Consider the following 22431-nt stretch of genomic DNA (forward strand, 5'->3'; position numbering starts at 1 on the left):
CAAAGATGTTTAATGGAGACAACTGGTTCAAATTTCATTTTGAGTAGTTCAATTTAAAGTTAATGCATTTTCAGATTTATTTTTTTTACAAACTGGAGTCAACACATCACTGGACTGGTCTGGTTTCCTTCCCTCACTAACAATACAAATTCTTGCAGTCGGTCACCTGAAACGAAAGAGCTAGGAGACGATAGTGTGATAGTGATAGTGTATAGTATATAGTGTATAGTGTATAGTATACGATAGTGTTTAATATAGTGTATATAGATAGTGGACAACTTGATTAAAAGCTACATTTATTTTGTAAACATGTCGATTGTTGTCATCCTGTGCTGATGTTTATTTGTAAACAACGTGATGTCAGAGTTCGTCGTGCTCGTCGATCCTCATGCCTCCGTAGTCGGTGATGGTGGAGGTCTTGAGGAGGTCCGTGTGCTCCAGCATCTCCGACACAGACAGACGGCCGTCCTGACAAGTTCAAGAGGGTTAAAGGGAGAAGTTCATTCAGTGGATTATGCCGACGAGCAGTATGTAGGCAAGACGAGCATGCACACACACTCACAGAGGGGGGTGGGGGAGAAGGGTCTGACCTGCACAAATCTGCACTGCTTACAACACTTTTTTTACGGTTGAAAGTTGGACACCATTCACTTTAGTTGTTTAGGAGAATGCTGGTTAACACTTTACTTGAGGGTGCGTATGATGACTGACATGACCTGTCATGAACAGCAAGGAGGCTTTACTGTATGAATGTTTATGACGTCATTAAGTGTCATTCGATAAATGATGTCATTGTTAATGCAATGTTGACATTGTTAGAGATGTCTTCGTTATGACAACTTGACATAACCAAGACAGTGTAATTACACTTAATGGCATCTTAATGGAAGTAGTTGAGGTAAATGAAAATACTCATGACAGTTATAAACTAATTTGACACATTTGTGAAGACTGAATTTTACACCACTAATAAATGAAATTCAGGACACTCTAAAATTGGAGCGATTGGTCTCTTTAGACTAGAGTGCTGCTTGAGGGGACCCTGCATGGAGAATGCTCTTGTTTTACTTGATGTGCTTTTATCTTCTTCTTTTGATTGTTTGTCTGATGTCTGTTTGTACTTCTGCAACCTCTGTACATGTTTTTATTGTAGCAGGGCTCCCTTGAAAATGAGAGCAGGCTCTCAAGGGCCTTACCCCTGTATAAATAAATAAATAAAACTAATTGCACATGAAGACATGTTAATGTCTGCTATGTCATGTTTATGACAGGTGTCTTGGTTATGTTACGTTGTCATAACGAACACATCTGAAACAATGTCAACATTGTATTAACAATGACATGATATACCGAATGGCACTTAACAGACAACAGTCAAACATTCATGAAGCCTCCATGTTCTGAGAGGTGTCATGTCAGTCATCACACATACTGCGTAGAGGTTAGATTCTCTGACCGGGCCCGTGGGCCAGAACTTCCCTTTTATTCCTCGGGCCTGGGCCGCGCTGGGCCGGGCTCACAGTCACATATTTATATAATTGGGATAATTTTTGGTGTGATAAACAGAATGTTATAACATTCAGCTAAAAACAGGATGTAGCCTAAATTACGTCTATTCCAGTCAACTTCTCAGGGCTTCTGGAGACTTGGATTATGCCAGACGAGCAGTCTTTTCTCTTTCGATCTCTTCTTTTTTTTTTACATTTGAAAGCTGGTCATTCACTTCAATTGTTTTGCTGTGAAACTCCACAAATGTTTTGTGAACTAAAAAAAACTTCACCCTTCCCGTCCTTGCATCAGCATCAGCATGGGGGTGAGTAGATAATGATAGCATTTTCATTTTTGGGCCGAACTTATGTGATATTCATAACAGTATAGTAAAATAATTACAAGATATAAAATGCTGTACAGTCAAAAAGGTTTCAAAATACTTTTTTTCCCTGATTTCCCCCCAATTTATCCCCATGCTGCCCTATTGGCTGCCCCGTGCCGATCTGGGGAGAGCCGAGACTAGCACCATGCTTCCACCGACACATATGCAGTTGTCAACTGCTTCTTTTCACCTCACGGGGGGAGCTTCACCGGCAGGACGTAGCACGTGGGAGGATCACGCTATTCCCACCAGTTCCCTTCCACCCCGACCGACCAGAGGAGGCGCTAGTGCAGCGACCAGGACTCAAAAGAGTCCTGGTCCTGAGAACGGCAAATAAAAACATGCATTTGTAGAAAAAGCACCATGGTTTTATTTTTTTCAAAGACAAAAATGTTGTGATTGTGAACTATGCACTTTCACCATTTACCAGTGCACAGTGAGTGATGCATCTCGCCTGCTCACCTCCTGTCCTCGTCTCCTCTCCTCTCCCTGTAGTGGCTTTCATGCTTTTATGTTTGAAAGTGTTGTACAGGGTTCCCACTTCCCACACATCGTCATGGATAACATTTAAAAACTTTTCCAGAACTTTTCAAGGATCCATAATAGAATTTCCGTGTAATAAGGGGTGGTGACTCTGAATCAATATCAAAAACTACTGGGGAAATAAGACACACTTTAGCTATTGAAATAAACTGGAATTTTCCATAAAAATATTAATATAAAATACAAGCAGCAGTAAAATCCAATATAAAGAGGTGTGTCCCATTTGTCCAGTGGAATAATCATTTCTGCTATTGATTCACTGCCTCACATTACATGTAAGCTATTGAAAAAAACAAATCTTCCTACAAATATCTATAAAATACAAGACGCACTAAAATACAGAAAATGCATTTGTTGGTACATTACAGTACATGGAAGGTTATCCACAATTGTTTGAAATTTTCCATGATTTTTCCAGGCCTGGAAAAATAAGGTTTTGAAATGCCATGACTTTCCCAGGTTTTCCATTACCATGGGGGAACCCTGGCTGTGTGTACATGTGTACATGTGTGTGTGAATGATAAACACTGCTTGCATGTGTAAACAGTTATCTGCACTCTCCCATTACCTGCCAATGAAAGCGGTGTGCCCCAGTATAATTATCAGTCCTAACTAGGGTTGCAAACTTTCTGGAAACTTTCCAGACATTTTCCATGGGAAGTTAAGCTCAGGAATTTTGGAAATTTTATACTGTATTTACCAAAGTCAAAAATTTATTTTTTATCATTTGCATTATGCACGTTTGCATGCATTTCTGCTTATGACAAAGCCAAACCTTTATATTTATGTCAGTGTATGACAAGGTAAATACAGTTAGTATGTATTACCACAAAATTTCCAGTTAATTCCCAGATATTCCCATTAATTCCCATGGAAAGTTTCCAACTTTGAATATTTCCGGAATTTTACAACTCTAGTCATAACCTTACCAGCACTGATGTGACTCCCACCCCACCCCACCCCACCCCACCCCAAACTCTTTACCCCAAGACCATTGTAACGTATTGTCCATTGTAACCATATTCACCATTGTAACATTTTCTCCATTGTAACCATATTCTCCATTGTAAAGGAACAAACACCACTGAACCCCTGGCCCTCTTGGACCATGACACCATGTCATCAAAGTTCGTCGTGTCTCTTCGTTAAGTCCTCCCCGTAATTGGTTGCCTGGCTGCCCACAAACATGTTCCAGTTGGCTAGAATCTCCTTCTTGGTTATTTTGTCATCCTGGTGATGGATCGGCAGATTCCACCCAGCATCGAGTCATGATTGAGAGAGAAGGCAGAGGAGAGAAGGAAGGAGGTGAAGGAAAACAGAGCCAGATAAAGAAAAGGCAGAGAATTGTGTTATAATTAACAGGCAATTACCCCCAATTACTTCCATTATTATGATTAGGAATGACAATGGTTGACAGTGATGGACCACACAGTGATGGGCCACACAGTGATGGGCCACACAGTGCATCTTTGACATGTTTTTACTTTCATTTTTGACATGCAGAGGAGGAAGGCACATCAAATGCTTTCTCCACAAACTCCCGGGATGAAAATTGGCTGACAAACAAAGTGGATTTGGTTCCAACCGCCGCAGATTGTAACAGAATGATCGCAGAATGTAACAGAATGATTGCGCAGATCCTATAATTGTAAGCTGATTTGTCAACTTTCAGTTTTGATATCCAGCAGTTTCTGTGTTTACATCTTTCATAATGCTGCACCATTCCAAAGGGAACAGGTTGTCAAAAGATGCGGCATTTTAAACATTTCAATAACCCATAAGACCAGCCTCATTTAGATGAAACAACACTTCTATGAGTGTGTTTACTTGCATACTAACCTGGTAACTGGGAATAATCAGGTTATGGCAGTAAGTCGATTGATGCATTGACATGCAGTCTAGTAAAGCAATAACAGGGAAACCAGCCATAATGCTCTCCTTAAAGGAGAACTTCACCAAAAAACAATGCTGATTTATTTTGCACATGATCTCACACAGATCCAAAAACTTAACAGTTTTGCAGGCATTCATTTAGTTTGGCTATTTGGTTATTGAGAGTTGATTTGAGTTAAGTTGTGGACCAGTCTTTAGTTTGACAGTTATTGAGGGTGGACTATGTCATTCATGCACAAAATGACATCACTGGTCCACAACTTAACTCAAATCAACTCTCAATAACTGCCAAACTAAATGAATGTGTAACCAGTTGAGTTTTTGGATACAATATGTGAGATCATGTGAAAAATAAATCAGCAATGTTTTTCGGTGAAGTTCCCCTTTAAGGAAGAGACATAAAACTCAAACCTCCTGCCAGTTCTTTTGGATTCTGACCACATACGTTCTTTTCATGTTGTGGTCAGGTGCAGGTGTGCACAGTATCTCGGGCAGAGAGGATGGTAACAGTGAGAAGGTTACCTTGTTCGTGTCTGTCTCGTGGATCAAGTGTTTGGCTTCATTGTCAGCGTGGTCAACCTCTCCGGGCAAGATCCAGTGGGCCACCTCGCTAGCATCCAGGTAGCCGTCCTACACAACACCACACAACTGCATTATCCAGGAAGTCACTGTAATGTCCAAATTGCCAGAACAGACAATGTGGCATGTGATGTGTAAGTTGTAGTAGTAGTGAGCCATTATTGGTAATTTTATTTAATTTGCCAAGACATTCACAGCTGTCAAGCATGAAACTAGTGTTAAGCTAGTTTTCAGTTGGAGAAACAGTACTCGTGCTTCGATTAACGTATTTTGATGCACATTTTGAAACATCGCATTAGCAAAGGTTGATTGAAATGGGGGGGGGGACCATCAATTTAGCAAAACAGTTTTTACAAAGTGGTTTTTGCCTTTTTCGAAAAGTAGGTAATGTGCAAAACGGGAGATGGAAACCGCTTTTTCAAATAAGTTGCGACATAGTGAACATTAAGTCACATGACTGATCAGCTGACCTTGTGTCTGCACAGCTGTCTGCTGCCATGTGTTCGGCTGATGCAACCGACCGTTCCAACAAACGACCCGATAATCCTGCAGCGGATGTTCTGAGCTTAAAATGTTGCACCCAAAGGCTCTCACTCCGTCCTTAAAATGCCTTCCCATTTTCGGTTTCCTAGATATATGGCGAGCGTTGTAGAATGTGCATTTCTCTTGTGATATCGGCTGTAATATTGACTTTAGACGGAGTATATGACATAATTATTACTTCTCCTACGGCAATAGGCTAACAATTGGAAAGCTGTATCTCTCTCCACCTATCTTATCTCAACCCGGTGCCACGCCCACACACAACCTCCTTATTTGCTTAACCACCATTTATAGACCTCTTTTATGTTTGTAAACAGTGGGCGGAGCCGAACTGGTTGCAGAAAGTTACAACTAGCGGTTCAGTGGTCATAGAAATCTGGAAGGTTTGGAAGCGAAATCTTTCAATGGGGTGAGGTTTCCTGAGCCGTACTCACTGTCAGGATGGGTCTAGAAGCCAAAGTTGCAGTGCCGGACATCGTCATAATTCCTAGTGGACGTCACAAGACGTCTTTTTGTCGTATTCCGGGGATCTCTCTAGTTTCGGCTTCACTTGTTTCCTCAGAGTTTCTGTTACCATGATGCATGCGCAACTGCAGTGAGGTAACCCTGTGACGTCCACTCCAATTGGTCTATATAGAAATACACCTGATTCAAATTTTCAGATTGTCGTCTTTTCAAAAGCTCGCTTGGAATTTGTGCAAAACCTGAATGGAAACACGGGTAGTGCTAAGCTAGTTTACACTTTGAGAAAGTTTCATGTCATGTGGGCACAGTTTCTCAGAGAAACTACGCCCACATGACGTACTTAAGTTAGCATTAGCATCATGTATTGTGATGTGAATGCAGTAACAGGATGTGCAGCAGAGTAGGCTACTGCTATTATGACATACGATTAGCTTAATGAGCAGCTTCTATTACGACATACGATTAGCTTAATGAGCAGCTTCTATTATGACATACGATTAGCTTAATGAGCAGCTTCTATTATGACATACGATTAGCTTAATGAGCAGCTTCTATTACGACATACGATTAGCTTAATGAGCAGCTTCTATTATGACATACGATTAGCTTAATGAGCAGCTTCTATTATGACATACGATTAGCTTAATGAGCAGCTTCTATTATGACATACGATTAGCTTAATGAGCAGCTTCTATTACGACATACGATTAGCTTAATGAGCAGCTTCTATTACGACATACGATTAGCTTAATGAGCAGCTTCTATTATGACATACGATTAGCTTAATGAGCAGCTTCTATTATGACATACGATTAGCTTAATGAGCAGCTTCTATTACGACATACGATTAGCTTAATGAGCAGCTTCTATTACGACATACGATTAGCTTAATGAGCAGCTTCTATTACGACATACGATTAGCTTAATGAGCAGCTTCTATTACGACATACGATTAGCTTAATGAGCAGCTTCTATTACGACATACGATTAGCTTAATGAGCAGCTTCTATTACGACATACGATTAGCTTAATGAGCAGCTTCTATTATGACATACGATTAGCTTAATGAGCAGCTTCTATTATGACATACGATTAGCTTAATGAGCAGCTTCTATTACGACATACGATTAGCTTAATGAGCAGCTTCTATTATGACATACGATTAGCTTAATGAGCAGCTTCTATTACGACATACGATTAGCTTAATGAGCAGCTTCTATTATGACATACGATTAGCTTAATGAGCAGCTTCTATTATGACATACGATTAGCTTAATGAGCAGCTTCTACCTTGTTGGCATCTCTGAACTCATAGAAATGTTTCTTCTCTGTCTGGACCCATTCAGGTTCACTCTCTCCGTTCTCTGGTGCGAACATGTCACCTGTTGAACACGAGTGGGTAACATCATGTCAAGTTCAAGCCTTTACTGAGACATCTCTGGTACTGGTACTGTAGATCAGTGGTGCTCAAAGTGAGGTCCGTGGACCCCAAGGGGTCCTTGAGGGGCTTCCAGGGGGTCCCCAGCAAAAAGGGTAATCATTTATTTTCACTAGAATTCCAACCATAAGTAACACAATGATTATTTTGCTCATGAAAGTGTGACGACCGTCCCGCTCTGCTGGCTCTGTCCTGCAGGAGTTTGGAGTTGGGGTCGTTAGGCTCATTGGGTGCACCTGGGGGCTTAGGAAGAGCTTCAGACCATTCAGTCTCTCTCCTTCCTCACAGATGCACTTTTTGTTATGTTCCTTTGTTTAATGTAGGTTGTGTTGTCTAATTATTTCCCCTGAGTTTTAGTTAATAAATTAGACTATTGTTGCAACCTTTACTTTGGTCTATGACTCCCCTCATAGGTCACAACCTGGCTCAAGGAAGTAACAAATGAGGGGAGTCGTACGCCAAAGTAAAGGTTGCAACAATAGTTTGTCAACTAACACTAATGGAAAATAATGAGGCAACAAGACAAGGAGAGTGGGACTGTCCTCACAAAAGTTAAAAGCAGAAGAGACCTACCGATGTATTCATGTACGTCGATCTTCCCGTCCCCGTTCTTGTCGATGTCATCCACAGTTTCCTAAATGAGAAAACATACATAGGAGATGACCAACCTAAGTATAGAGGAGTGCAGGAATGAGTCCAGAAGACCTGGATGCACTTCCGTTTCCCTTGTCAAAAATGCAATGGGATTTTTGTATTCGTGGGATTTTGGTTAACCCATAGAGAGCCGCAGGGATGACGTATTTTTGTAGTCAGAACGCGGAAGTCCCGGACTTCCTGGTTCTTCACTGTTTCTGTCTATGGGATTTTTGAATGGGTTTTTGCCGCGATGCTTCAAATACGGTCTCTGGGCAACGCAAGATTAATCAAACGCGAACCAGAGTTCAGTCGGATAATCTTCACACATGAGGACCACTTTCATGAGTTTTGTAGCGTAAATGCGAGCCCTAGAAGTAAAAAGCTCGAGCTAAGCTAATCCAGAACTACACACTGTCGCATAGGCTTCCACGTCACGTCACCGCTCAACCTGGACTGTTGGTGATGTGTGCAATGATTACCCCGGGCTGAACCAGGTGAGGGAAAGAGAATTTCCGTGTTCGTCCTTTGAAGTGATGACGTTATTGACGTATATATCCCCATCGACTCAACAGTGTAGTCTCATTTAGCCGTTTGCTAGCTAGCCGCCCTTTTAACTTCAAAACTCATAAAAGTGGTCCTCGTGTGTGACGATGATATTACTAAACACTGGTTCGCGTTTGATTAAGCCAGCGTTGCCCAGAGAGATTATTAGAAGCATCGCGCCAAAAACCCATTCAAAACTCCCATAGGTGAAAACAGTGAAGAACCAGGAGTGTTAGCATCGATGATTTCCGGACTCGTTCCTGCGGCTCTCTATTGATACCTGATGCAGCATTTGTGTGTGTATCCCTTTAAGACCAGGATACGCACACAAATGAGGGATATACACACAAATGCTGCATCAGGTATCAATGGGTTAAATGCCTGAAATAAGATCTGTGGTGAACAAAGTTCACACGTTTGTGAAACGGCAAACTTTGTGTTCAGCAAGATAATCACAAATGAGGACCACTTTTATGACTTTTGAAGCATTTTCTCAAAGTCGTGATTTTTAAATATCACTGTCATGGGGACACCCATGCCCTATAGAATGATACTGTTGAGTTGGTGTTTGTTTGCTTGGGACATTTTATTCATTGTAGTCTGTCTCACTACAGTGGTGCAGTTGGTGCTAATTAACACTTGGCAATTCTTCATTTAGGCCTGGTGTGTGAAACAGAGGCGGAGGAGTCCACCCTCATTGGAAGAGAGGGGTAGTGGATTGTGCCAAGTGTGATTTGAGTAGAATAAAATGTATAAATCTATTTTTTTTTAGTGTCTTAGAACATTGATCGGGACATGGCAATATATTTGATTGGTCATCCAGTTATTCAGCGATACTAATGTAACACATTATTGTATTGAATGTAACCCTTGATCTGTTGGTTCTTTAATTGACCCTGATTGTCGGTCCTGTGTTTGTAGGAGGGGCTTGAGCTATTTAACAGGCAAGCACCTGTGTGAGAGAGTTCACTTTGCTATTATCCAGGAATGGACAGGATTGCTGGCCTGAGAGCTAGGGCCCACGTTTTGGATGGGTTTAGCCTAGGCTAAGTTTTGGATGGGTTTCAGTGTAAGTTCTGGTGTCTTCATTCTGGTTTTGTTCGGAGTTATTTTGTCTTTTGCTTTCAACCCAGTCGAGTATTTTCTCCCCCTTTTGTATTTTTGTTGCAACTCAAAATGGAAAGTGCCAGTTTCTCCACAATAAATATTTTGTGGTGAACTGCTTCTGCCTCTTCTCCTGTTCGCCATCCTCACAATCACATTTAGAGATGGACGTGTCACTGGTACACAGTTATGTAAAAAAAGACTAGTAAAACTAAAGGTACTGATTCAACTTGGTAAATGGACTGCATTTATAAAGTGCTTTTATCCAAAGTGCTTTACAATGTGCCTACATTCACCCATTCACACACCGAGGGCGGCCAGCTGCCACGCAGGGTGCTGGCACAGCCATCGGGAGCAATTCGGGGTTCAGTGTCTTGCCCAAGGACACTTCGACATGCGGACTGGAGGAGCCGGGGATCGAACCACCGACCTTCTGATTAGTGGATGACCTGCTCTACCTCCTGAGCCACAGCCGCCCTCAACTTCTTTACTCAAGAAGAAGGGGAAAAAAAGGACGGGCTCTGAAATGTAGTATTATGTAGTGTTATTCTTTTCCTTTGTTATTGTCATCTATAGTGGTTATTTGCATAAAAACAATGATTGTATCTTTTTTATTATGTGCTTTGATTTAATAAAATGTAACTCAATTTGTAACTTGAGTTACTTGCCAAAGTAATATTACTGAAATTAGTGAATTCTTACTGAATGAAGTAATAAGTTACATTACTGAGTTACTACTAAAAGTAACATATTACATGTAATATGTTACTTTTGTAATGAGTTACCCCCAACACTGAGTTTCAGGTGGTCAGACAGTAGTATACCTGCACCACAACGCTCTTCATGTAGTCAAACTCCTCAGGGTGCATGAAGGCAGTGAACTCCTCCCGCGTGGCGATACCGTCACCGTCTCTGTCGGCACCCTTGAAGCGCCTCTGGTCACGGGTAAGCATGGACTTGTAGGTCGCCTTGTTATCCACGTCATCGAACTCCTCGTCTGGAAAGACAGCGTCGATAGTAACGTACCATCACTACAGCCTTTTAAAAAAGTTTTTCACAATTGTTAACACACAAAAAGCAAAAATTCACCACAATTTGCACAACCTTCACTTTATGTACCAATCGCTCGACCCAATTTGGCACTACTTCACACTCCCTTATCTGCATTAGACTCTGACTTTCCTTCTTTACTCTCTGATGTCAATTACACATCACCTTGTTGTCAAAACACGACACACAATGTTCAGTTGTTGCACACACACTTCTCAAGTCAAATCTCAAAGCATCAACCTACAACACACAAATATTCAAATCTCTAAACATTCAGGTCTGTTGAGCAATTTGCAATCAGGACTGCAGCATAATAGTGCCTTGAGCCTCTGTTTTGTTTGGTGAACACAGTACTATACTGTTCTCTGTGTGTACCGACATAAAACTTTTTTTGCTGCATATTTGTGTGCTGTTTTATGTTTGACTATGAAAAAAGTAGGCCTACACTGAGACATTTTACAACAGGAGAAATGGCTCATTCTCCAGTGTCATTGTCATTCATATGGTGTGTTCCATTTCTATGATTGTGTTTTCAATGTTGCACTTCAGTGTGCTGTCAATGCTTAGTTGTGTGTACTCAATGAATGGTATGTGTGTGTCATTTGAAAATATGGCTGTGTACCAAATGAAAACACCAGTTCCATTTTGTGAACAGTTAAGATATTTGATGGCAAAGAGTCATCTTGCAAAGGGAGTGTCAGGTTTAGCATGTGTGTGTGTGTGTGTGTGTGTGTGTGTGTGTGTGTGTGTGTGTGTGTGTGTGTGTGTGTGTGTGTGTGTGTGTGTGTGTGTGTGAGGTTTTCAGTTGTGTGTGTGCAGTTTTGAGAAAGCCGTTATTGTTTTGAGAAACGTGTGTTAACAAATGTGAAAAACTTCTTCTTCTTTTTCTGATTTTTGACATTTTCTCCCCAATTGTAATTCCCCCTGATGTCCCGCTAGTTGCTCCACCCCCTCTGCCGATCTGGGGAGAGTTGTAGACTAGCACACGCTTCCTCCGATACATGTGCAGTCACCCCCCTCTTCTTTTCACCTGACAGCAAGGAATTTCACCGGCAGGACGTAGCGTGTGGAAGGATCACACTATTCCCCCCAGTTCCCCTCCCCCCTGAACAGGCCCACCAAGCGAGCAGAGGAGGCACTAACGCAGCGAACAGGACTCCTACCCTTAATCCGGCTTCCCACCCACAGACACGATGACTTCAAACTCAGGGAGTGCGCTTAAGCTGTGTTCACACCGACAGATTTATTTTTCTCTCTGTCGCTCGATTCAACCCTTTGGAATCGCTCTGTCGCTCTGTTTAAATCGCTCGTCAACAGGCACAATAATTGACGGACATCTGGGGGCTATAACGTTACGCAATGTCATGATATTTGTCCACTACGAGCCACCGTAGTTGTTTAGAAGCTAAGCCTATCAGCGTACTCCTAACGCAAGCTCTATATACCGGTAGTACAGACTTCACTTCATGTCAGCTGTCAATGCGGTTTGTTGCCACACAATAAACCAGCGGTTTGTTCCAAGCCAGTGTGATCCTTGACTCACTCTCACACGGCAGCCAATCAGCGGTGAACAGCGAGCGACTGATGCCAGCGTAATTTTGCTCGAGTTGGGATATTTCATCTCAGGCGACGAGCAAATTTTCTCCCTAGAGTGCAGGTCTCTGTCGCTCGGATGCCCAGCGATTTTTCTCCTGGGCGAATTTACGCTCAATCGCTCGTTTGCATTGACTTTGTATGTAAACTCGATGCCAGCGAAAAACTTGAATAGGTCAGTGCGAACGCAGCTTTAGGGGGACCTGACAGAGTGCAGTGCCGAGCATAGTCATAGTGCCACCTACTGGCAACACAATCAATGGTTTATCTCGAGAACCGTTTGTCCAATCGACTTCGAACTTGGCGGGTGTGGTGCCGGGGACCCGAGAATGTGCAGTGTCCAATTTCGTGGAATTCAACCAATTGGGGGGAGCGGTGCAAGCGGGGGGAGGATGGAGGGGGGAGCGGTGCAAGCGGGGGGAGGATGGAGGGGGGTGAAGAGTGGGACAGAGCATGATGTGTGAATGGGGGAAGGGAACGGGCACTGCACTAGTACCCTTAATCCGCAGACACAGCTTGTGCCTGTATGGACGAGGTAACCCGGGGCTCGAACCTGCGACCCTTGTGTTGCTAGGCAGGGAATCTATAGTCTCAACGCCAGACCCATGAGCGTTCTTGCACTCATACACTACTTTACTGCATGCTGCAGATCTCTCTCTGGGTCTGGGACACTTTCCCTCAGCCGGCTGGTTATGGGAGGGAACCATTCACTTGGCCAGTCATATGCCAGTGATGGCTTCAGTCCTCTCCAATCAGTAAAGACTTTACGATCAGACGACACGGGAGGCGGAGCCCATTTTTCAGCCCATTCTCTCATCGGTGCTACGACCTGTCACTCATTCAAATTCAACCCGCCTTCAAAAACCAGCAGTGGCTGTGAAGTGGCACAGACTCACTTATGTAATGTAGTATGCGAAGCGCAGCGATTCAACGTAATATTTGAGTCTGGGGAGAGACTAGGGAATCTAATGCTGCACTACCCGGACATCCCAATCACACAGTCTATTTAGTATGTTCCTCTCATACTTGGCAGAGAAAGGTAGTCGGCATGTACGTTAGATGTAGGGTTCCACTAATATGGGTTTTTGGAGGCCAGTTAGAGATGAAACGGTATGGAAATGTCATATCACGATTATAGTGACCAACGTTATCACGGTTATCAGTATTATTGTGGTATAGTTAGAATGTGGTGAAAATGTTCAAAAAGTACTCATACGTCTCACTGAAATCATTTCAACAAGGCTGCGTGCCTACTGCCTACGTGACGTCTGGGAGACGGTTGCTAAATTGGGACAGTATAGTTTTTCAAAGCGCTGTAATCATGGTAACACGGCCATCACAGTAACATGTTTTAATGTGAAATGGTTGTAATATTAACCGCCAGGCCATCACAGTAACATGGTTTTAATGTGAAATGGTTGTAATATTAACCGCCAGGAATTTTGTCACCGTTCATCATTAAACCGACAATCGTTACATCCCAAAGGCCAATAATACCAATATATTGTAGACTGAAGCTGCTGATAGCAGCCACCTCCACACACACACACACACACACACACACACACACACACACACACACACACACACACACACACACACACACACACACACACACACACACACACACACACACACACACACACACACACACACACACACACACACATACCCATGTAGTAGCCGTAAGTGGTGTTCTTGTACTCCTCCCAGGCTATCTTGCCGTCTTTGTTCTGGTCGTACTCCTTCCAGTGTTTGTTGACGTTCTCCTCGATGTATCTCCTCTGCCTGTGTTTGATCCAGTAGTGCAGCTCCCCATGGCTGACGAAGCCGTCTTTGTCCGTGTCAATGCGGCCCACAATTTTCCTGTATGGGGGTGAGGGGGCTCAGGGTTAGAGTGAGGGGGCTCAGGGTTAGGGTGAGGGGGCTCAGGGTTAGGGTGAGGGGGCTCAGGGTTAGAGTGAGGGGGCTCAGGGTTAGGGTGAGGGGGCTCAGGGTTAGAGTGAGGGGGCTCAGGGTTAGGGTGGGGGGGCTCAGGGTTAGGTTAATATTCAGACTAATATGGTTTCTTGTCAAAGAGGTTTAATTTGCGTCATTTTAATCGCCGTTAATTGTAATGAGCAGAGCAGGTGTTTGTTTATTTTTATTTTTTCAACTCTCATCCCAACTCTGTCCCAAAATTAATTGACATCCTCCCCGAGCCTATTTTTAATGCCCCCGGGATGGGTCCTTAAGGTCGAGTCCTGCTTTAGTGGGGGGAAATAATACAATAAGACAGCTCCCCCTAGAGGCAGCAACCCACCCTGCCAGTTGGTTTGAAAAATCTCTGGTATTTCCCTGCGGAAAGGTTTAACCTTTGGACCAAATTGACTGAACATTCATTCATCTGAATCTGAAGGCAACAACAAATTGACCCATTTTTGAATGGACCTTGGTGTGGTAGGAGGCCTTCACAGCCCCGCCCACTCCTGTGTGTTTGAATGCAGACATCTCTGGATTGTGTGCCATGGCTGCTCACTTTGCTTCACTCACTACCATTCAAGGAACCTATAAAAGAAGGAAGAGCCATTACACTCACCATGAGCCCTGGAATGTCTGTAATCATCTATACTATTTGGAGTGCACCTCCATGCATCTCCCATAGGCTTTAATAGAACATTAGAACACTGGTATGATGTAATGACTCTTCCTCCTTTTATAGGTTCCTTGTTACCATTCAGGAACTGCCCCTTGTTAGCTTAATCTAGTTGTAACTAAGATATTCACTGGAAAAAAATCCAACCACAGATTTAGCTACTACATCTGTGCACTTCACATATAGCTTCGGCTAATAGCTACCCGCTAATGTTAGCTCCTGTTCCCAAATCTCACGAGAGTGTGTAGCTGAGACAGAAGACACCCCATTTACACCTGGTTTTTAAATGTGACCTGTATCCAGATAAGTTATCTGGATACAGGTTGCATTTAAAAACCAGGTGCAGATGGGGTGAAAGAGATCTGGACACAATGAGGCCATTTACACCTGGCACTAACATGCTTTTTCTGTGATCAGATTGCAATCAGATTGTGCTTCACCACTTGAAAGTACAGGTGTAAACGCCCCCAAGACACATTGAAGACAGATTGTGATCTGATCGGCCAGACCACCTCCGGAAGCGGTCAGGGATGCATTGTGACCACATTGTGGTGTACATGCAATGTAAATGCAATGTGTCCTCTCAATCTGCATACAGCAGCTGTATGCATCAGATTGCAACAATCAGATTGCAATCTGATCACCTAAAATGCATGCTAATGCCAGCTGTAAAAGAAATCGGGCTAATGTGGTCAAGCATTATCTGATTGCAATCTGATCACAGAAAATGCATGTTAGTGCCAGGTGTAAATGGCCTCAATGTGATCCAGACTACCTCCAGATGTGGTCAGGCAGATCTGATCACATCCTGATCATGGTGCGTTTACACCTTACATTAGCATGCGTTTTTCCAGTCTGGAACCTTTGCGTCTCTACCTTTGCTGATGTATGATGCTTCAGTACAGCAGAAATATGGCACATTGAACCTAGAAGTTGTAGATAATCACAGCACTGAGTAACCTACAGTAACCTACGCCAGGCGGTCTTAGCTCTTCTCAGTAACCTACAGACCTACAGTAACCTACGCCAGGCAGTCTTTGCTCTCCTCACAGCACTGAGTGACCTACAGTAACCTACGCCAGGCAGTCTTTGCTCTCCTCACAGCACTGAGTGACCTACAGTAACCTACGCCAGGCGGTCTTTGCTCTCCTCACAGCACTGAGTGACCTACAGTAACCTACGCCAGGCAGTCTTTGCTCTCCTCACAGCACTGAGTGACCTACAGTAACCTACGCCAGGCGGTCTTTGCTCTCCTCAGGGCTGAGCTGGTCGAAGGTCTTGGCCTCCTCCTTGCCTAGGAAGGCCTCGTGGTCGTACTGGAAGCCTGTGGCATCGTCGTGGTCGTGGTCGCTCAGGTCGCTATGGCGATGGATGCGCTTATCCTTAGCAGGCACAGCGAAGGCCACGCCCACCAGGAAGAAGATGGATACCATTAAACTCGGCAGCATCTTCACTGTCTGAGAGAGGGTGAGAGAGATAACACAGACAGAGAGAGAACAGAGAGAGAGGGGGAAGAGATAACACAGACAGAGAGAGAACAGAGAGAGAGGGGGAAGAGATAACACAGACAGAGAGAGAACAGAGAGAGAGGGGGAAGAGATAACACAGACAGAGAGAGAACAGAGAGAGAGGGGGAAGAGATAACACAGACAGAGAGAGAACAGAGAGAGAGGGGGAAGAGATAACAGAGGCGGAGGAGAGATACAGGGAGAAAGAGGCAGAGAGAGAGGGGAGAGAACAGAGAGAGAGAGGGAGGGGAGAGAACAGAGAGAGAGAGAGGGGAGAGAACAGAGAGAGAGAGAGGGGAGAGAACAGAGAGAGAGAGGGGAGAGAACAGAGAGAGAGAGGAGAGAGAACAGAGAGAGAGAGGGGAGAGAACAGAGAGAGAGGAGAGAACAGAGAGAGAGAGAGGGGAGAGAACAGAGAGAGAGAGGGGAGAGAACAGAGAGAGAGGAGAGAACAGAGAGAGAGAGGGGAGAGAACAGAGAGAGAGGAGAGAACAGAGAGAGAGGAGAGAACAGAGAGAGAGAGAGGGGAGAGAACAGAGAGAGAGAGGGGAGAGAACAGAGAGAGAGGGGAGAGAACAGAGAGAGAGGGGAGAGAACAGAGAGAGAGAGGGGAGAGAACAGAGAGAGAGAGGGGAGAGAACAGAGAGAGAGAGGGGAGAGAACAGAGAGAGAGGGGAGAGAACAGAGAGAGAGAGGGGAGAGAACAGAGAGAGAGGGGAGAGAACAGAGAGGGAGAGGGGAGAGAACAGAGAGAGAGAGGGGAGAGAACAGAGAGAGAGAGGGGAGAGAACAGAGAGAGAGAGGGGAGAGAACAGAGAGAGAGAGAGAGAACAGAGAGAGAGAGGGGAGAGAACAGAGAGAGAGAGAGAGAACAGAGAGAGAGAGGGGAGAGAACAGAGAGAGAGAGAGAGAACAGAGAGAGAGGGGAGAGAACAGAGAGAGAGAGGGGAGAGAACAGAGAGAGAGGGGAGAGAACAGAGAGAGAGGGGAGAGAACAGAGAGAGAGAGGGGAGAGAACAGAGAGAGAGAGGGGAGAGAACAGAGAGAGAGGGGAGAGAACAGAGAGAGAGAGGGGAGAGAACAGAGAGAGAGAGGGGAGAGAACAGAGAGAGAGAGGGGAGAGAACAGAGAGAGAGGGGAGAGAACAGAGAGAGAGAGAGAGAACAGAGAGAGAGGGGAGAGAACAGAGAGAGAGAGGGGAGAGAACAGAGAGAGAGGGGAGAGAACAGAGAGAGAGGGGAGAGAACAGAGAGAGAGAGGGGAGAGAACAGAGAGAGAGAGGGGAGAGAACAGAGAGAGAGAGGGGAGAGAACAGAGAGAGGGGAGAGAACAGAGAGAGAGAGGGGAGAGAACAGAGAGAGGGGAGAGAACAGAGAGAGAGGGGAGAGAACAGAGAGAGAGAGGGGAGAGAACAGAGAGAGAGAGGGGAGAGAACAGAGAGAGGAGAGAACAGAGAGAGAGGGGAGAGAACAGAGAGAGAGAGGGGAGAGAACAGAGAGAGAGAGGGGAGAGAACAGAGAGAGAGGGGAGAGAACAGAGAGAGAGAGGGGAGAGAACAGAGAGAGAGAGAGGGGAGAGAACAGAGAGAGAGGGGAGAGAACAGAGAGAGAGAGGGGAGAGAACAGAGAGAGGGGAGAGAACAGAGAGAGAGGGGAGAGAACAGAGAGAGAGAGGGGAGAGAACAGAGAGAGAGGGGAGAGAACAGAGAGAGAGGGGAGAGAACAGAGAGAGAGAGGGGAGAGAACAGAGAGAGAGAGGGGAGAGAACAGAGAGAGGGGAGAGAACAGAGAGAGAGAGGGGAGAGAACAGAGAGAGAGAGGGGAGAGAACAGAGAGAGGGGAGAGAACAGAGAGAGAGGGGAGAGAACAGAGAGAGAGAGGGGAGAGAACAGAGAGAGAGGGGAGAGAACAGAGAGAGAGGGGAGAGAACAGAGAGAGAGGGGAGAGAACAGAGAGAGAGAGGGGAGAGAACAGAGAGAGAGGGGAGAGAACAGAGAGAGAGAGGGGAGAGAACAGAGAGAGAGGGGAGAGAACAGAGAGAGAGAGGGGAGAGAACAGAGAGAGGGGAGAGAACAGAGAGAGAGGGGAGAGAACAGAGAGAGAGAGGGGAGAGAACAGAGAGAGAGGGGAGAGAACAGAGAGAGAGGGGAGAGAACAGAGAGAGAGAGGGGAGATAACAGAGAGAGAGGGGAGAGAACAGAGAGAGAGAGGGGAGAGAACAGAGAGAGAGAGGGGAGAGAACAGAGAGAGAGGGGAGAGAACAGAGAGAGAGGGGAGAGAACAGAGAGAGAGAGGGGAGAGAACAGAGAGAGAGAGGGGAGAGAACAGAGAGAGAGGGGAGAGAACAGAGAGAGAGAGGGGAGAGAACAGAGAGAGAGGGGAGAGAACAGAGAGAGAGAGAGAGAACAGAGAGAGAGAGGGGAGAGAACAGAGAAAGAGAGGGGAGAGAACAGAGAGAGAGAGGGGAGAGAACAGAGAGAGAGGGGAGAGAACAGAGAGAGAGGGGAGAGAACAGAGAGAGAGAGAGAGGAGAGAACAGAGAGAGAGAGGGGAGAGAACAGAGAGAGGGGAGAGAACAGAGAGAGAGGGGAGAGAACAGAGAGAGAGAGGGGAGAGAACAGAGAAAGAGAGGGGAGAGAACAGAGAGAGAGAGGGGAGAGAACAGAGAGAGAGAGGAGAGAACAGAGAGAGAGGGGGGAGAGAACAGAGAAAGAGAGGGGAGAGAACAGAGAGAGAGAGGGGAGAGAACAGAGAGAGAGAGAGAGGAGAGAACAGAGAGAGAGAGGGGAGAGAACAGAGAGAGGGGAGAGAACAGAGAGAGAGGGGAGAGAACAGAGAGAGAGAGGGGAGAGAACAGAGAGAGAGGGGAGAGAACAGAGAGAGAGGGGAGAGAACAGAGAGAGAGAGGGGAGATAACAGAGAGAGAGGGGAGAGAACAGAGAGAGAGGGGAGAGAACAGAGAGAGAGAGGGGAGAGAACAGAGAGAGAGGGGAGAGAACAGAGAGAGAGAGGGGAGAGAACAGAGAGAGAGAGGGGAGAGAACAGAGAGAGAGAGGGGAGAGAACAGAGAGAGAGGGGAGAGAACAGAGAGGGAGAGGGGAGAGAACAGAGAGAGAGGGGAGAGAACAGAGAGAGAGAGGGGAGAGAACAGAGAGAGAGAGAGGAGAGAACAGAGAGAGAGGGGGGAGAGAACAGAGAAAGAGAGGGGAGAGAACAGAGAGAGAGGGGAGAGAACAGATAGAGAGAGAGAGGGGAGAGAACAGAGAGAGAGAGGGGGGAGAACAGAGAGAGAGAGGGGAGAGAACAGAGAGAGAGAGGGGAGAGAACAGAGAGAGAGAGGGGAGAGAACAGAGAGAGAGAGGGGAGAGAACAGAGAGAGAGAGGGGGGAGAACGGAGAGAGAGAGGGGAGAGAACAGAGAGAGAGAGGGGGGAGAACAGAGAGAGAGAGGGGAGAGAACAGAGAGAGAGAGAGGGGGGAGAGAACAGAGAAAGAGAGGGGAGAGAACAGAGAGAGAGAGAGGGGAGAAAACAGAGAGAGAGAGAGAGAGAGGGGAGAGAACAGAGAGAGAGAGGGGGGAGAACAGAGAGAGAGAGGGGAGAGAACAGAGAGAGAGAGAGGGGGGAGAGAACAGAGAAAGAGAGGGGAGAACAGAGAGAGAGAGAGGGGAGAGAACAGAGAGAGAGAGAGGGGGGAGAGAACAGAGAGAGAGGGGAGAGAACAGAGAGAGAGGGGAGAGAACAGAGAGAGAGAGAGAGGGGAGAGAACAGAGAGAGAGAGAGAGGGGAGAGAACAGAGAGAGAGGGGGGAGAACAGAGAGAGAGGGGAGAGAACAGAGAGAGAGGGGAGAGAACAGAGAGAGAGAGAGAGGGGAGAGAACAGAGAGAGAGGGGGGAGAACAGAGAGAGAGGGGAGAGAACAGAGAGACAGAAGCATGAGAAGGGAGAGAGAAAGAGGGCAGGGCTGTCAAAATACATCCTGGTGGATTTATGTTCAGTAACATTTTCTTTAATTAACATGACTTTAACGTTACAGCAATGTTCCATCATTAACAGTTAATGATGTAACCCTGTGGGTAACGTTAGGTCTTTATAAAGTCAAGTTACTGCTGTAACACTGCTGTAACGTTAGGTCTTTATACAGTCAAGTTACTGCTGTAACACTGCTGTAACGTTAGGTCTGTATACAGTCAAGTTACTGCTGTAACACTGCTGTAACGTTAGGTCTTTATACAGTCAAGTTACTGCTGTAACACTGCTGTAACGTTAGGTCTTTATACAGTCAAGTTACTGCTGTAACACTGCTGTAACGTTAGGTCTTTATAAAGTCAAGTTACTGCTGTAACACTGCTGTAACGTTAGGTAGCAGTGTTACAGCAGTAAGGATCTGTGGTTGGACTGAAGTCAGATCATCAGATGAAACAGGCTTCGCTGCAGGATGGAGAGTGCTGCAGCTCCTAACATACCAGACTAAAAGTTGAACCATGAGTTAACAAAAACACTGCGGATCATTTAAAACCAGTTGAGTTGGTTTTAGGTTAAATTGAGGAGCTAAGGAGAACCGTTACTCACCTGTTTGGAGACACTTCACAGACAGAAGTTTGGTTTGTGAGGAGCGGTCAATCCGCGTTGGCACTCTGTCTCTTTAAATAACACTATCAGGGAGGCGGGCTCTTTCCTTCGGACAGTCAATCAACAGCGCTCTTACAGGAACTCTAACCAATGAAAAGTATACACTGTAGGAACGCTTTACTACCAATTCTGATTGGCTGTTAAGCGCCACGTTCATAGACATATATAAGGCTAGATGGCTTAAGGCGGAGTCACCAGCGTCGTTGAAGCGCCGCCATCTTGCTACGGCAGGCTTTCTGGTACGTTCTCTGGTAGCTGTTGGAGGGTGCACAGACAAAAATACTCATAACTTGCTGAAATCTTGACGGATTTACAAACGGTTTGGTTTATTACAAGCATATTCCGTTCCCGAGATATGGCAACAACAAAACAAAAAACACTAAAAACACTATATTTTTGATGGGCTCCAAATTACACCAAAATTATACCGAAGCATCTATGCCATGAGAGGGATTCAGGCACAAAGTTTCATGCAGTTTCATCCATTTCCCTAGGAGTTATGATCATCTGATGTGATAATACTAACCCAACAACAGATGCTCATAGCTCCTAGCAAAATGGATGAAACTGCATGAAACTAGGTGCGTGAATTCATCTCATGATGATGATGCTTCAGTTTAAGTTTGGTGTAATTTGGAGCCAAAAATAATAATAAAATGTTAGCGTTTTTTTAACCCATAGATATATATAAAGCTGTGGTGCCGTAGCAAGATGGCCACCATGCGACGACGTCGCTCTCCATTGACCGGCAGCGCGGGTAAGCCATCTAGCCTTATATATGTCTATGGCCACGTTGACACGCGAACGCGCGCGGCACAGCCCTCCGTAGCGGGAGCGCGCCCGCAGTGCAGGCACGAGCTCAACGCAGCCACGCGCCACCAGGCAATGTGCGCCACCCACATCTCCCCAAAGTGTTTCATCATGGTTTCACACAGGGCAGGCTGTGTGTCGAGGGATCAGTTTCGAATAGAATAGAATAGAATAGAATAGAATAGAATAGAATAGAATAGAATAGAATAGAATAGAATAGAATAGAAAACTTTATTGATCCCCAGAGGGAAATTAAAACGTTATAGCAGCCAGGACACCTAGATTACAAAGACATAAACACAAATAGCTAAGAAACAGATAGAAAAACGGGACCCGTACAGGTCTACTCTACTGTGAGACTATTGAGTGAAACGAATAAGTAGTCGAATTCTGAGGCTAACAATTTGGTACACTAGCCAAAGGCAAGTCAATAGGTCAGGGCCGTAGACCTCTTTGAAATCAGTCTTTATTTTCAGATCAACTATCAATCAATGAGGGGAAACAAGGTGGCTAAACTACCCACCATAGAGACAATTGTGTCTGTATTTACCACTACACCCCTGGTTAGTCAATGCACTTAACCAAGGCA

The 22431-nt window shown here is 45.2% G+C and overlaps 1 protein-coding gene across 3 annotated transcripts; it reads right to left on the reverse strand.

Moving 5' to 3' along the window:
* Positions 1–165: 165 nt before the first annotated feature.
* On the reverse strand, positions 166–21039 carry rcn3 (reticulocalbin 3, EF-hand calcium binding domain). 3 transcript variants are annotated; one of them, XR_014553290.1, is made up of 9 exons: positions 20973–21039; positions 16129–16352; positions 13933–14126; positions 10442–10614; positions 7908–7968; positions 7187–7278; positions 4832–4939; positions 3444–3646; positions 166–468 (listed from the first exon to the last, which is right to left on the reverse strand). XR_014553290.1 is itself a non-coding variant. In XM_083649632.1 (8 exons), exons 2-8 carry the CDS (start codon positions 16341–16343, stop codon positions 361–363), a joined length of 951 nt encoding a protein of 316 aa, XP_083505758.1. In that variant the 5' UTR covers positions 16344–16352; positions 20973–21039; the 3' UTR covers positions 166–360. The 3 variants fall into 3 exon arrangements, 2 of the variants coding, with proteins under 2 accessions (XP_083505758.1, XP_083505757.1); XM_083649632.1 differs by lacking the exon at positions 3444–3646; XM_083649631.1 differs by lacking the exon at positions 166–468 and having other exon boundaries at positions 3443–3646.
* Between the last annotated feature and the right edge of the window lie 1392 nt (positions 21040–22431).

This window comes from Poromitra crassiceps (genome assembly GCF_964638095.1).
Source record: "Poromitra crassiceps genome assembly, chromosome: 13".
In the NCBI taxonomy this organism is placed as follows: domain Eukaryota; kingdom Metazoa; phylum Chordata; class Actinopteri; order Beryciformes; family Melamphaidae; genus Poromitra; species Poromitra crassiceps.

Coding starts and splice junctions, on each gene's coding strand:
- rcn3 (XM_083649632.1), bottom strand. CDS start 16,343: ATGCTGCCGAGTTTAATGGTATCCATCTTCTTCCTGGTGGGCGTGGCC. Junction 14,127..16,128: donor GAGAGCAAAGACCGCCTGGC/GTAGGTTACTGT, acceptor ACCCCCATACAG/GAAAATTGTGGGCCGCATTG. Junction 7,969..10,441: donor TGAAGAGCGTTGTGGTGCAG/GTATACTACTGT, acceptor TTTCTCATTTAG/GAAACTGTGGATGACATCGA.